This window comes from Suncus etruscus, chromosome 2 (genome assembly GCF_024139225.1).
Source record: "Suncus etruscus isolate mSunEtr1 chromosome 2, mSunEtr1.pri.cur, whole genome shotgun sequence".
Lineage (NCBI taxonomy): Eukaryota > Metazoa > Chordata > Mammalia > Eulipotyphla > Soricidae > Suncus > Suncus etruscus.
This window is the reverse complement of record NC_064849.1, coordinates 40028805-40044163: the sequence shown is the minus strand read 5'-3', so window position 1 is coordinate 40044163 and position 15359 is coordinate 40028805. Positions and strand designations below refer to the sequence as shown.

Below are 15359 nucleotides of genomic sequence, written 5' to 3'. Positions count from 1 at the left end.
CAGCTATGTGTTTAGCCATTAATTACTTCTTGTTGCCCCAGAATGGTTCGTTTTCCATTTGTGTAACTCCCTAGCTACCTGTAGGTTTGTCATGGGTGTCTTCCATTCCACTGGGCTATGATGTGGTCAGGGCACTCAATAAATCTGTAAGAGCAAGTGTGTTTTCAGATCTGAGCTGCAAACATCTTGTTATGTTAGTCTGCTGAAGAGTGGACCGAGCCTCTGTGTTAAACCATTAAAGGGGTCCTTAGCAGCCCAGAGTTTATATTTAAACATCTCATGACCTCTAAGAAATATTAAAATATATTCTCAAGATTTACTTGAACCGGTTCTTTATTAATTTTTGATTTAATTAATTCTGTAAGGTGCCAGGGATCTAATGCAATGTCTCATGTGGGCAGCATTTTTCTACCACTAAGCTATTTTCCCAGCCCCTCGGGTCATTTTATAGATGCCCCTACATCTTCCAGTGACATTTCTGTAGAATGGCTATGTTTATAAGACAGTGTATAAGAATCTATTTAATCTACAGTAAATTTATATGCCAGTTGCAGCATCTCTGAAACCCTGGTTCATTTAGGCAAGCAACCCAAACATATCTGATTATTCCTGGTTGTATATGTAGCATGGAGCCCAGAAACTGAAAGACAAAGACAAAAAAAAAGCCTGACAGTATTCCAACTCTGTTGGCTAACAGAGGAGATAGGTTTCAAAAATCGGTAACCTTGATTATAGTCAGTGCAAGAGTCTGTTTTGTTTTTTAAGTATCTAAATTATAATTTCTTGGAGAACTTAGTTGACAATCCATATTTCTTTTTTTTTTTTTTTTTTTTTTTTTTGGTTTTTGGGTCACACCCGGCGGTGCTCAGGAGTTACTCCTGGCTGTCTGCTCAGAAATAGCTCCTGGTAGGCACGGGGGACCATATGGGACACCAGATTCGAACCAACCACCTTTGGTCCTGGATCGGCTGCTTGCAAGGCAAACGCCGCTGTGCTATCTCTCCGGGCCCGACAATCCATATTTCTAAGATGTACCCTTGTTACAATGAACCAAATCCCTGTTTAGGACTAGAAAATTTGCATTCTCAACATCATTGCTAAAGACGTGGCATGTAGGACTACTTAGCAACTAGTTATACCTTGGCAGGAATCGCCTCTGATTGGAGAGGTTCTGAGAGCAGAGATAGAGTGTAATTTATGCATATGGGTGGTTAGTAAATTCAAGCTTGCCTTTAATAGGAAAGTAAGAATAAACCATAAAAAACTTTTTAGCACACAAATTTGAATATTCTTGGAAACTTAATTTCATTGTCCAGTCTATATTTTAAGATTATTTACATTTGTTTTTATTAGTATAACTATTTCATGAATATATGAGTGTAACTGTCATTCATCTCAGTGGGGTGTTATTTTTGGTCAAAAAGTGAGAATGGAATTATATTACAGAGACAAGACCATTTGGAAACCTTCAAAAGTTTTATGTTTGTTTTTTAAAATTTATAATATATAATAGACTGTTCAACTGATTATAATATTTCAGTATATTTCAGTATAAAAGAGGGAGGCAATTTAGAGTTTTAACAATTTTTCTTTTTATTGTTTTCTAGAGTCTGATATTTCTTGTGCGAGACTGGAGTTTCCCTTATGAATTTTCATATGGGGCTGAGGGTGGATCCAAATTCTTAGAAAAACGGCTTAAGGTTTGTTCGAAATTTAATTGCATGAAATATTGCTAGTAATAACCTAGAATAATTTGTCTTAAATGAGTTGCTGAACACTGAGTAGCCACAATCACAGTTAATCTTAACAATATCTCTCATGAATAAAGATTTACATTTACTGAAAATACTTGGTTACAGTTTTAAATATCAATGCTGATGGCACAAATAATTATACTTGCTGATTTATGTAATGGTTTATTCTTGACGTTTACTGCTTTTAGCTTACATTAGTATATTTGGTCTTAAAGTTTGCTGTAGGCATACAGTGTTACTGCAGTACAGCCTCCACCAAATGTTAGTGTCCCTCACCTCTCTGCTTAGAGCCCTTGTTTGCTTCTTCCCATCTTTCTCTTCCCCACTGATTTCCCCTTGGTAAAATCAGTTTTGCTGTCAGATTCTTAGAGATTTTCATTGGTCATTGCTTTGTTTTTATATCCCACCTATGAATAGAAATAATTCAATTTTTGTTTTTTTCTTCAGATTTATTTTGCTACAGTGCAAATCCTTCTTGAATTCCATGCAAATTATGATTAAATACAAGACTTTATCTTTTCTAGCAAATGAGCAGAATTCCTTTGTATATATACACATGTATACACAATTTGGAGAAAATGGGTCCTTTATTGCACTCTGTGGAAAGTATATTAGTGTAGCCAGTATAAAAAACTATTTAGGTATTCCTCAAAAAATAAAATAGTTCAACTTTTTCTTTTTTCTTTCTTCCTTCCTTCTTTCTTTCTTTCTTTCTTTCTTTCTTTCTTTCTTTCTTTCTTTCTTTCTTTCTTTCTTTCTTTCTTTTTCTTTCTCTGTCTTTTCTTTCTCTCTTTCTTTTCTTTCTCTTTCCTTCCTTCCTTCCTTCCTTCCTTCCTTCTTTCTTTCTTTCTTTCTTTCTTTCTTTCTTTCTTTCTTTCTTTCTTTCTTTCTTTCTTTCTTTCTTTCTTTCTTTCTTTCTTTCTTTCTTTCTTTCTTTCTTTCTTTCTCCTTCCTTCCTTCCTTTTCTTTCTTTGCTCTTTCTATCTTTCTTCTTTTCTTTTCCTTTCTTTGCTTTTTGAGGTCATTTCTTTGCTTTTTTTTGAGGTCAATGCTAATGAATTATTCCTGACTTTGCACACAGGAATTACTCCTGGCAGTGCTTGGGAGACTATATGGCACACAAATCAGCTTCATGCAAGGTAAATGCCCTCCCCACTGCACTATCTTTTTGGCCCCTGGAGCTATGATCTGCTTCCAGTATTTATTCAAAGAAAGCACACTAATTCAAAAATATATACTTTGTATTCATTATAATATTATTTATTATATAATCTGTATTATATAATATATAATATAGAAATAACATGTTATTCACTGGCTGATGAGTAAAGGAGCTGTAGCACACATACTCTGGAATATAATTTGGCTATAAAAGAATGAGCTTGGGGGTGGCAATGTAACTGAAGTAGCAGGACATGTCTTTTGCCAAGTTGATCCTTAAAACCACATGCTGCCCAGACACCACTAGGTATAGTGCTGAGTGATGATGGCCCCTAAGTACTGGTGGGCTTAGTACTATAAGGAAAACCTCATCTTTCAAAAAATGTATGAAATCTAGCCTTCTTTGACAACATGTGTGGACTTTAAAGGTATGATGCTTAGTAAAATAAGTCAAATAAAGTAATCAGTTGATTTACTTACAAGTGGTATCTTAAAAAACAATGACAAACATCTATAGAAATCAGATTGGTAATTGCCATAAGTTTCAGGTGAAGGGAACAGGAGAAACAGGTGAAGGAAGATGAAAAGTAGAACTTTCCTGTATAAAGTTACTATTTATGGTGGCAGATGATAACTAGTCAGTCATTGGTGACCATTTTTGCAATATATGTAAATAGGAAATCATTTGTTATATACCTAACGTGTTACATGCCGATTGATTATATATTTTAAAAGGTAAATTAAATGTAACCAAAATGCCCAATTTTAACTTAAAATGTTCATGTTCACAGGATGTAAATGAAAACATTTCACTCTTTGTGTTATGAGAGGTCAGCGTTTATGAAGTGCTATCTTGATCTTTAGGATAAAGATTACCAAAAAAGAGAGAGAGAAATCAGGGATCAGGAATGATCTCTGAGCTTACCTTTTTAGTTTTATATTTACTTTTAGGGTAATTTTTACTGTTAGATTCAAGGAAGAAGGAGGCAATTTAGCTTTTAAGTAAATACATACCTATGCAGGAGTATTTCTGAAGTATAAAGGCAAAACGACGAGGTGACAAGACACTCCTGTAACTCATGAAGAGAAGGCAAATACACGCTTTATTCTGGTCTCTTGTGAATACTTTAAATTAAGATACAAATTGGTAGGGGTAAATGAGAAAAATACCACCCTCACTAAAAGGGAATATTGGCCTGTATTATTATGAGTAGACATTTGTTCATTGTAATAATTTTGCCATATTTATGCTATATACATGGCTGCATTTGCATGTCTAACTCACCAAGACACTTATTTCTTTAGTACTAGTTCTAATCTGTCTTTGTCATTGTAAGATGAGATAGATTAAATCAAATGTAAATGCTACAGAATACTGATGGAGTTTGGTGTGTGTTGAAATCAATGTAAATCAGAACAATTTCCTGCAGGTCTCAGGGAATCAGCATGAAGAATTACAGAATGTTCGAAAACATATCCATTCTTGTTTCACCAAAATTTCCTGTTTTCTGCTACCTCATCCTGGCTTAAAAGTAGCTACCAACCCAAACTTTGATGGAAAACTGAAAGGTTTGTCTGTCTTTTAATGATTATGTTTACATCACTTAGTCTGATTATAAACATGTATTTTATTCATTGGGTTCATTGCTGCTGGCTTACTTACCCAGTGATGTGAGGATAATAATTAGAAATTTAAGGAGAGAATTGGGAGTTGGGTTAGTCCTGGAGGTTGAGCTGTGGGATTCTATGGGGGCTTATTATAGTGATTGGAAAAATATGCCAAATCCTGCCTGGGAGGCAATAACCCTCCTCCTTCCTTTCATGAGGCTCCTGTTCATCTCCTGTGCATTGAGAACTGCTCCTTAATGACTTCCTACTTAATTTTAAAATTTGGCAACAAAGGGGCAAATAGATTTTTGTATTTAAGCCTGACCTGAAACACACCATGGAGTGCAGACATTGCTTGGTTTACTGTGATTTTTCTTCAGGATTGGCAACCTAGTGACATAGTGAACTTTTCAACAGGATTGTTCTTTGATAGAATTGAAAAAAATTATTTTAATGGCAATGCAACTTGTATCCAGTTTTTAGGGTACTAACAAACCTGAAGAGCAAAGTTATGCTTTTCCTCCTGTAGCTATGGTCTTCATTCTCAGATACTTTATATTTAACTAGGGTAGTTAAATCCCAAATAGAATCTCAAATTTCTCAATCATCAGCTTTGCTTTTAGACATTTTTATTTTTATACACGTGGCTTTGCTCTGGACTTACTCCTGGCTCTGCTATCATTACTAATAGGTGCTGGGGATCATTACTAGTGAGCTCTGGGGATTATATGGGGTACATAAAATAGAATAGTGATTGAACAGGGATTGGACACTGCAAGGCAAGTGCCTTACCCATTCTTCTATTGCCTTGGTCCCATGTTTTTAGACATATTTTAAGTTATCTCTATATATAATAGAACAGTATTAAGATATGGATTCTAGGTTCCTATCATTTCACTGTCACTTATAAATTTGAACCTGTAGAATTAATTAAATTAATAATAGTCCTGGATGGGGCTGGATGATGGTGGATGGATGGTGAGGCCTTTCTCAGCCAGCCTGGGCACCTGCATCCCTTTCCAGCCGGCGGGTCTCAGAGTTCAGGGTAGCTGCAAGGAAATGACCCACAAGCAATCAGCAGAAGTCAGGAGACATGAAGCTTTTATTAATAACACGCTCTAGCCACCATGTGTGGCTTCTAGGCTAACCTTTTAAGCAGCCCCTTAAGCTGCCCTGTATTTAAAACCTGTCTCCCTTGCTCCATCTTTCTTTCTTTTTTTTGTTTTTGTTTTTGTTTTTGGGCCACACCCGGCGATGCTTAGGGGTTACTCCTGGCTATCTGCTCAGAAATAGCTCCTGGCAGGCACGGGGGGCCGTATGGGACACCGGGATTCGAACCAACCACCTTTGGTCTTGGATTGACTGCTTGCAAGGCAAACACCGCTGTGCTATCTCTCGGGGCCCACCATCTTTCAACCTCCTTCTGAGGCTTCTCTTGCTGAATCCTTGTCTGAAATCCTCTCAATCTGCTCAGGCAACCCCTTTGTTACCTTCCATAGACCCCTCCCATATGTGGGAGGGTTTGACCATCAGGTAATATTAGCATTTTGCCCTGGGAGGAGGTGATAGAACCCACTTAAATATTCTAATTGTTGGCACTGCATTGAACTAATACCTTCCATGTGTTTTTAACAAATTACATAAAGAACAGGAGAGCTCTCTCACAGGCCTTTTTCTCTTTTCCTTGTGAAGTTGGAAAGCAGTAAACAAGCAGAGGAATGGCAGGCCTTCAACAACAGTCCTTTCTGGGGAGAGAAAAGTACTCCAGCTTCTTGTTTTGTTTCAGTTCTACTTAAATTAACTTACTCACTTTTTTTTTTTTTTTTTTTGGTTTTTGGGCCACACCCGGTAACGCTCAGGGGTTACTTCTGGCTATGTGCTCAGAAGTCGCTCCTGGCTTGGGGGACCATATGGGACGCTGGGGGATGGAACTGTGGTCTGTCCTAGGCTAGCACTGACAAGGCAGACACCTTACCTCTAAGGTAAGGCGCCACCACACCAGCCCCAACTTACTTCTTAAAATTAACTGTCCATCAAAATTTCTCACATGTCTGAATATATACTGACCTACACATTTGGCTTAGTTACCCACAAATTCATAAGTTGATCATATGACTAACCTGAGAAAAAGGTTAGTCACTTTATATTTATATTGGGCAGTTTCAGTTGTCAATCAAAAGTTATATTTTAATAAAGCTTCACAAGAAGGAAAGCTTCTATATTCCTCTAAAGTGCTAATTGGCCTCCATGTTTCCTGGCAGTTTTTGAAAGTCTGCTTTCTACATCTTCTTTCTATCAAATCCCTGTAGCTATAATTTTTGTACTTTCTGTACAGGATGTCTTGTCTGTAGGCCACAGTGTTCTCTAGAGGGCTGAGTGTTGCCTCTGTGAGCAAAATGTTTCTGAGGGGTGGGAGAAATCACTCAGTGCCTGAGCACATGCTTTGGATGCTTTACATGGTTCCATCCCTAGCACTGCATGGCATGGAGGCCTGAGCACAACGTAGGGACACTCCCTACTCTCCCAGCAGTACAGAGTTGGAAGTAAACCATGAGCACTGTGGGTGTGTCCAGAAAAAGACATCTGAATTAAAAAAATAAAGTGCAGAAACTTTTTTTAGAAACTTTTTTTTAATGCATAATTTTTTTTTTATTTAAACACCTTGATTACATACATGATTGTGTTTAGGTTTCAGTCATAAAAGGAACACCACCCATCACCAGTGCAACATTCCCATCCCCCAAGTCCCAAATCTCCCTCCTCCCCACCCAACCCCCGCCTGTACCCTAAACAGGCTCTACATTTCCCTCATACATTCTCAATATTAGGACAGTTCAAAATGTAGTTATTTCTCTAACTAAACTCATCACTCTTTGTGGTGAGCTTCCTGAGGTGAGCTGGAACTTCCAGCTCTTTTCTCTTTTGTGTCTGAAATTTATTATTACAAGGGTGTCTTTCATTTTTCTTAAAACCCATAGATGAGTGAGACAATTCTGCGTTTTTCTCTCTCTCTCTGACTTATTTCACTCAGCATAATAGATTCCATGTACATCCATGTATAGGAAAATTTCATGACTTCATCTCTCCTGACAGCTGCATAATATTCCATTGTGTATATGTACCACAGTTTCTTTAGCCATTCATCTGTTGAAGGGCATCTTGGTTGTTTCCAGAGTCTTGCTATGGTAAATAGAGCTGCAATAAATATAGGTGTAAGGAAGGGGTTTTTGTATTGTATTTTTGTGTTCCTAGGGTATATTCCTAGGAGTGGTATAGCTGGATCGTATGGGAGCTCGATTTCCAGTTTTTGGAGGAATCTCCATATCGCTTTCCATAAAGGTTGAACTAGACAGCATTCCCACCAGCAGTGGATAAGAGTTCCTTTCTCTCCACATCCCCACCAACACTGTTTATTCTCATTCTTTGTGATGTGTGCCATTCTCTGGGGTGTGAGGTGGTATCTCATCGTTGTTTTGATTTGCATCTCCCTGATGATTAGTGATGTGGAACATTTTTTCATGTGTCTTTTGGCCATGTGTATTTCTTCTTTGTCAAAGTGTCTGTTCATTTCTTCTCCCCATTTTTTGATGGGGTTAGATGTTTTTTTCTTGTAAAGTTCTGTCAGTGCCTTGTATATTTTCGAGATTAGCCCCTTATCTGATGGGTTTTGGGTGAATAATTTCTCCCACTCAGTGGGTGGCTCTTGTATCCTGGGCACTATTTCCTTTGAGGTGCAGAAGCTTCTCAGCTTAATATATTCCCATCTGTTAATCTCTGCTTTCACTTGCTTGGAGAGTGCAGTTTCCTCCTTGAAGATGCCTGTAATATCCTGGAGTGTTTTGCCTATGTGCTGTTCTATATATCTTATGGTTTTGGGGCTGATATCGAGGTCTTTAATCCATTTGGATTTTACCTTTGTACATGATGTTAGCTGGGGGTCTAAGTTTAATTTTTTGCAAGTGGCTATCCAATTGTGCCAACACCACTTGTTGAAGAGGCTTTCCCTGCTCCATTTAGGATTTCCTGCTCCTTTATCAAAAATTAGATGGTTGTATCTCTGGGGAACATTTTCTGAGTATTCAAGCCTATTCCACTGATCTGAGGACCTATCCTTATTCCAATACCATGCTGTTTTGATAACTGTTGCTTTGTAGTACAGTTTAAAGTTGGGAAAAGTAATTCCTCCCATATTCTTTTTCCCAATGATTGCTTTAGCTATTCGAGGGTGTTTATTGTTCCAAATGAATTTCAAAAGTGTCTGATCCACTTCTTTGAAGAATGTCATGGGTATCTTTAGAGGGATGGCATTAAATCTGTATAATGCCTTGGGGAGTATTGACATTTTGATGATGTTAATCCTGCCAATCCATGAGCAGGGTATGCGTTTCCATTTCCGTGTGTCCTCTCTTATTTCTTGGAGAAGAGTTTTATAGTTTTCTTTGTATAGGTCCTTCACATATTTAGTCAAGTTGATTCCAAGATATTTGAGTTTGTGTGGCACTATTGTGAATGGGGTTGTTTTCTTAATGTCCATTTCATCCTTATTACTATTGGTATATAGAAAGGCCATTGATTTTTGTGTGTTAATTTTGTAGCCTGCCACCTTGCTATATGAGTCTATTGTTTCTAGAAGCTTTTTGATAGAGTCTTTAGGGTTTTCTAAGTAGAGTATCATGTCATCTGCAAACAGTGAGAGCTTGACTTCTTCCTTTCCTATCTGGATTCCCTTGATATCCTTTTCTTGCCTAATCGCTATAGCAAGTACTTCCAGTGCTATGTTGAATAGGAGTGGTGAGAGAGGACAGCCTTGTCTTGTGCCAGAATTTAGAGGGAAGGCTTTCAGTTTTTCTCCATTGAGGATAATATTTGCCACTGGCTTGTGGTAGATGGCCTTCACTATATTGAGAAAGGTTCCCTCCATTCCCATCTTGCTGAGAGTTTTGATCAAGAATGGGTGTTGGACCTTATCAAATGCTTTCTCTGCATCTATTGATATGATCATGTGGTTTTTTTTTGTTTTTTTTTTTTTTTTGTTTTTGGTTTTTGGGTCACACCTGGCAGTGCTCAGGGGTTATTCCTGGCTCCAGGCTCAGAAATTGCTCCTGGCAGGCACAGGGGACCATATGGGGCGCCGGGATTCGAACCGATGACCTCCTGCATGAAAGGCAAACGCCTTACCTCCATGCTATCTCTCCGGCCCCTGATCATGTGGTTTTTATTTTTCTTGTTATTGATGTTGTGTATTATGTTGATAGATTTACGGATGTTAAACCAGCCTTGCATTCCTGGGATGAAACCTACTTGATCGTAGTGGATGATCTTCTTAACGAGGCATTGAATCCTATTTGCCAGGATTTTGTTGAGGATCTTTGCATCTGCATTCATCAGTGATATTGGTCTGTAATTTTCTTTTTTGGTAGCGTCTCTGTCTGGTTTAGGTATCAAGGTGATGTTGGCCTCATAAAAGCTATTTGGAAGTGTTTCTGTTTGTTCAATTTCATGAAAGAGTCTTGCCAGGATTGGTAGTAGTTCCTCTTGGAAAGTTTGATAGAATTCATTAGTGAATCCATCTGGACCTGGGCTTTTGTTTTTCGGCAGACATTTGATTACTGTTTTAATTTCATCAATGGTGATGGGGGTGTTTAGATATGCTACATCCTCTTCCTTCAACCGTGGAAGATTATAAGAGTCCAAGAATTTATCCATTTCTTCCAGGTTCTCATTTTTAGTGGCGTAGAGTTTTTCAAAGTAGTTTCTGATTACCCTTTGAATCTCTGTCATATCAGTAGTGATCTCTCCTTTTTCATTCCTGATACGAGTTATCAAGTTTCTCTCTCTCTCTTTCTTTGTTAGGTTTGCCAGTGGTCTATCAATCTTGTTTATTTTTTCAAAGAACCAACTTCTGCTTTCGTTGATCTTTCGGATTGTTTTTTGAGTTTCCACTTCGTTGATTTCTGCTCTCAGCTTTGTTATTTCCTTCTGTCTTCCTATTCTTGGGTCCTTTTGTTGAGCATTTTCTAGTTCTATTAGCTGTGTCATTAAGCTACTCAGGTAAGCTCCTTCTTCCTTCCTGATGTGTGCTTGCAAAGCTATAAATTTTCCTCTCAGTACTGCTTTTGCTGTGTCCCATAAGTTCTGAGAGTTTGTGTCTTTATTGTCATTTGTTTCCAGGAACCTTTTTATTTCCTCCTTGATTTCATCTCGGACCCACTGGTTATTGAGCATGAGGCTGTTTAACTTCCAGGTGTTAAAGTGTTTCTTCTGAGTCCCTTTGGAGTTCACAAATAATTTCAGAGCCTTGTGGTCAGCGAAGGTAGTCTGCAAAATTTCTATCCTCTTGATCTTATGGAGGTATGTTTTATGTGCCAGCATGTAGTCTATCCTGGAGAATGTCCCATGTACATTGGAGAAGAATGTGTATCCAGGTTTCTGGGGATGGAGTGTCCTATATATATCCACTAGGCCTCTTTCTTCCATTTCTCTCCTCAGGTCTAGTATATTCTTGTTGGGTTTCAGTCTGGTTGACCTGTCCAGTGTTGACAAAGCCGTGTTAAGGTCCCCCACAATTATTGTGTTGTTGTTGATATTATTTTTCAGATTTGTCAACAGTTGTATTAAATATTTTGCTGGCCCCTCATTCGGTGCATATATGTTTAGGAGAGTGAATTCTTCCTGCTCTACGTACCCCTTGATTAATATAAAATGTCCGTCTTTGTCCCTTACAACCTTCCTGAGTATAAAGTTTGCATTATCTGATATTAGTATGGCCACTCCAGCTTTTTTATGGGTGTTGTTTGCTTGGATAATTTTTCTCCAGCCTTTTATTTTGAGTCTATGTTTGTTCTGACTATTCAGGTGCGTTTCTTGTAGGCAGCAGAAGGTTGGATTGAGTTTTTTGATCCATTTAGCCATTCTGTGTCTCTTAACTGGTGCATTTAGTCCATTGACGTTGAGAGAAAGAATTGTCCTGGGATTTAACGCCATCTTTATTTCAAAATTTGGTGTGTCTTTTGGGTAGTCTTGTCTTAGATTAGGTCTTTCAGTTTTTCTCTTAAGACTGGTTTTGTGTCTGTGAAGTTTCTGAGCTGTTTTTTGTCTGTGAAACCATGTATTCTTCCATCAAACCGGAAAGTGAGTTTTGCTGGGTATAGTATTCTGGGTGAAGCATTCATTTCATTCAGTCTTGTCACAATATCCCACCACTGCTTTCTGGCATTGAGTGTTTCTGGTGACAGGTCTGCTGTAAATCTTAGGGAAGCTTGCTTGAACATGATTTCCCCTTTTGATCTTGCTGTTTTCAGAATTCTGTCTCTATCTGTGGGATTTGTCATTGTGACTAGGATGTGTCTTGGGGTGGTTTTTCTGGGGTCTCTTTTGGTTGGTACTCTTCGGGCATGCAGGATTTGATCACATATATTCTTTAGCTCTGGAAGTTTCTCTTTAATGATGTTCTTGACCATTGATTCTTCCTGGAAATTTTCTTCCTGGGTCTCTGGGACTCCAATGATTCTTAAGTTGTTTCTGTTGATCTTATCATAGACTTCTATTTTCGTCTGTTCTCATTCTTTGACTAATTTTTCCATTGTCTGCTCATTTGCTTTAATTTTTTTGTCCAATCTCTCCTGCTGTATGGAATTGTTATGTATCTCATCTTCCACAGCACCAAGTCTATTCTCAGCTTCTGATACCCTGTCCCAGAGCTTATCCATTTTGTCATTCACTTCGTTTACTGACTTTTTCAGTCCTGTTAGTTGACATGTTATTTCAGTTTGGAGTTTTGTCATTTCTGCCTTCATATTTTCTTGGTTCTTATTAGTGTTCTGTTCAACTCGATCCATGGTTTCTTGGAGTCTGTTGAGCACCTTCCATATTGCTAGTCTAAAGTCCTTATCTGAGAGGTTGATTAGTTGTTCAGTCATTATCTGGTCCTCAGAATTGTCATCTTCATTCTCTATGTCTGATGCTGGCCTGCGTTGTTTCCCCATTGTCACACTTGTATTGTGGGTTTTTCTACGTGTTGTGGTGGTATTCATTGTCTATATGATCTAGGCAGCACACTCCTCTGGCTCCTCCCTTTCTGGATGGGCTGACTTGCCTCTAAGGGAGGGGAGTCCTCCATGGATGAAGCCTCACACTGGGTCAAATCTTAGGCCCGAGCATGCAACAGAGAAGACAGTCCAGAGAGAAATGTTTGCTTCTGTGATATAGCGCCGTTCTTAGTGTGATTTTTCCTTCTTGTTGCAATGGAGTTCTTTCCTTAGAAAGAGTGCACGGCCGCGTAGCGAAGCGGAGCGGCCGTGCTCCTCTGAGCCTCTTTTTGCCCCACTCGCAAGAGTTTCACGCAAGAGGACAGTAGACAGACATAGACAGGTCACACTCACAGTCTTTCACAGTTGAGCCCCACTGGGCCGGTGTACTTTCGCGGATTTTCCCCGCCTGGTGTCACACACAGGGAGCCGGCTTTTGCAAAGCTTAGCCAGTTTTAAGCTCTGAAGTCCCTCCCTGAAAATGGCGTCTGGGCGAGCGAGGTTTCTGGAGGCTCTTTTTGCCCCACTCGCAGGAGTTTCACGCAAGAGGACAGTAGACAGACATAGACAGGTCACACTCACAGTCTTTCACAGTTGAGCCCCATTGGGCCGGTGTACTTTCGCGAATTTTCCCCGCCTGGTGTCACACACAGGGAGCCGGCTTTTGCAAAGCTTAGCCGGTTTTTATGCTCTGAAGTCCCTCCCTGAAAATGGCGTCTGGGCGAGCGAGGTTTCTGGAGGCTCTTTTTGCCCCACTCGCAGGAGTTTCACGCAAGAGGACAGTAGACAGACATAGACAGGTCACACTCACAGTCTTTCACAGTTGAGCCCCACTGGGCCGGTGTACTTTCGCGGATTTTCCCCGCCTGGTGTCACACACAGGGAGCCGGCTTTTGCAAAGCTTAGCCGGTTTTTATGCTCTGAAGTCCCTCCCTGAAAATGGCGTCTTGGCGAGCGAGGTTTCTGGAGGCTCTTTTTGCCCCACTCGCAGGAGTTTCACGCAAGAGGACAGTAGACAGACATAGACAGGTCACACTCACAGTCTTTCACAGTTGAGCCCCACTGGGCCGGTGTACTTTCGCGGATTTTCCCCGCCTGGTGTCACACACAGGGAGCCGGCTTTTGCAAAGCTTAGCCAGTTTTAAGCTCTGAAGTCCCTCCCTGAAAATGGCGTCTGGGCGAGCGAGGTTTCTGGAGGCTCTTTTTGCCCCACTCGCAGGAGTTTCACGCAAGAGGACAGTAGACAGACATAGACAGGTCACACTCACAGTCTTTCACAGTTGAGCCCCATTGGGCCGGTGTACTTTCGCGGATTTTCCCCGCCTGGTGTCACACACAGGGAGCCGGCTTTTGCAAAGCTTAGCCGGTTTTTATGCTCTGAAGTCCCTCCCTGAAAATGGCGTCTGGGCGAGCGAGGTTTCTGGAGGCTCTTTTTGCCCCACTCGCAGGAGTTTCACGCAAGAGGACAGTAGACAGACATAGACAGGTCACACTCACAGTCTTTCACAGTTGAGCCCCACTGGGCCGGTGTACTTTCGCGGATTTTCCCCGCCTGGTGTCACACACAGGGAGCCGGCTTTTGCAAAGCTTAGCCGGTTTTTATGCTCTGAAGTCCCTCCCTGAAAATGGCGTCTGGGCGAGCGAGGTTTCTGGAGGCTCTTTTTGCCCCACTCGCAGGAGTTTCACGCAAGAGGACAGTAGACAGACATAGACAGGTCACACTCACAGTCTTTCTCAGTTGAGCCCCACTGGGCCGGTGTACTTTCGCGGATTTTCCCCGCCTGGTGTCACACACAGGGAGCCGGCTTTTGCAAAGCTTAGCCGGTTTTTATGCTCTGAAGTCCCTCCCTGAAAATGGCGTCTGGGCGAGCGAGGTTTCTGGAGGCTCTTTGTGCCCCACTCGCAGGAGTTTCACGCAAGAGGACAGTAGACAGACATAGACAGGTCACACTCACAGTCTTTCACAGTTGAGCCCCACTGGGCCGGTGTACTTTCGCGGATTTTCCCCGCCTGGTGTCACACACAGGGAGCCGGCTTTTGCAAAGCTTAGCCGGTTTTTATGCTCTGAAGTCCCTCCCTGAAAATGGCGTCTGGGCGAGCGAGGTTTCTGGAGGCTCTTTTTGCCCCACTCGCAAGAGTTTCACGCAAGAGGACAGTAGACAGACATAGACAGGTCACACTCACAGTCTTTCACAGTTGAGCCCCACTGGGCCGGTGTACTTTCGCGGATTTTCCCCGCCTGGTGTCACACACAGGGAGCCCAGAAACTTTTTTTATTATACTTTCTTATATAGTCTTTCACAAATTCATAGAAATTATTTTCTGACTATTATCAATAGTAATTGCTATAATTACTGTGTATCCATGGTCTCTCATATTACTTCATTATCTTATCATTTCCATTGTTGTTAAAACCTAGCATTGGAGCTTGAGCAATAGTAGAGTGGATAAAGCATTTGCCTTGTATGCTGCCAGCATTCCATATGATCCCCCAACCCTGCCAGGAGTGATTCCTGAATACAGAATTAGGAGTAACCTCTGAACACTACTAGGTGTGGCCAAAACCACTACCAACCTGCCAAATTAATAAAAACATAGTTCTATGGGATATTTTTCATTCTGGAGAAGCTCATGTTCTGAGTAAATTTCTTTCATTGTTTTGCTTTATTAATAAATAGTGCTGTGATTACATATGTTTTTATCATTTTAATAGTTTCCCATGAGATAAGTCAAATAGTTCAAAAGTGCTGAGTCACATTTGTGCTATATTTAATCAGTTTTTGTCAAGTGCCTAATGAAAACGTCACCT

The 15359-nt window shown here is 40.3% G+C and overlaps 1 protein-coding gene across 3 annotated transcripts in view; it reads left to right on the top strand.

Moving 5' to 3' along the window:
* Positions 1 to 15359, top strand: part of ATL1 (atlastin GTPase 1) — a 65636-nt gene that overhangs the window by 36352 nt on the left and 13925 nt on the right. For all 3 annotated transcript variants that reach the window (XM_049767277.1, XM_049767260.1, XM_049767269.1), the window contains exons 7-8: positions 1608 to 1700; positions 4346 to 4484. In XM_049767277.1, the coding sequence (XP_049623234.1) occupies positions 1608 to 1700; positions 4346 to 4484 (232 nt within the window). The remainder of the gene's footprint in view (positions 1 to 1607; positions 1701 to 4345; positions 4485 to 15359) is intronic.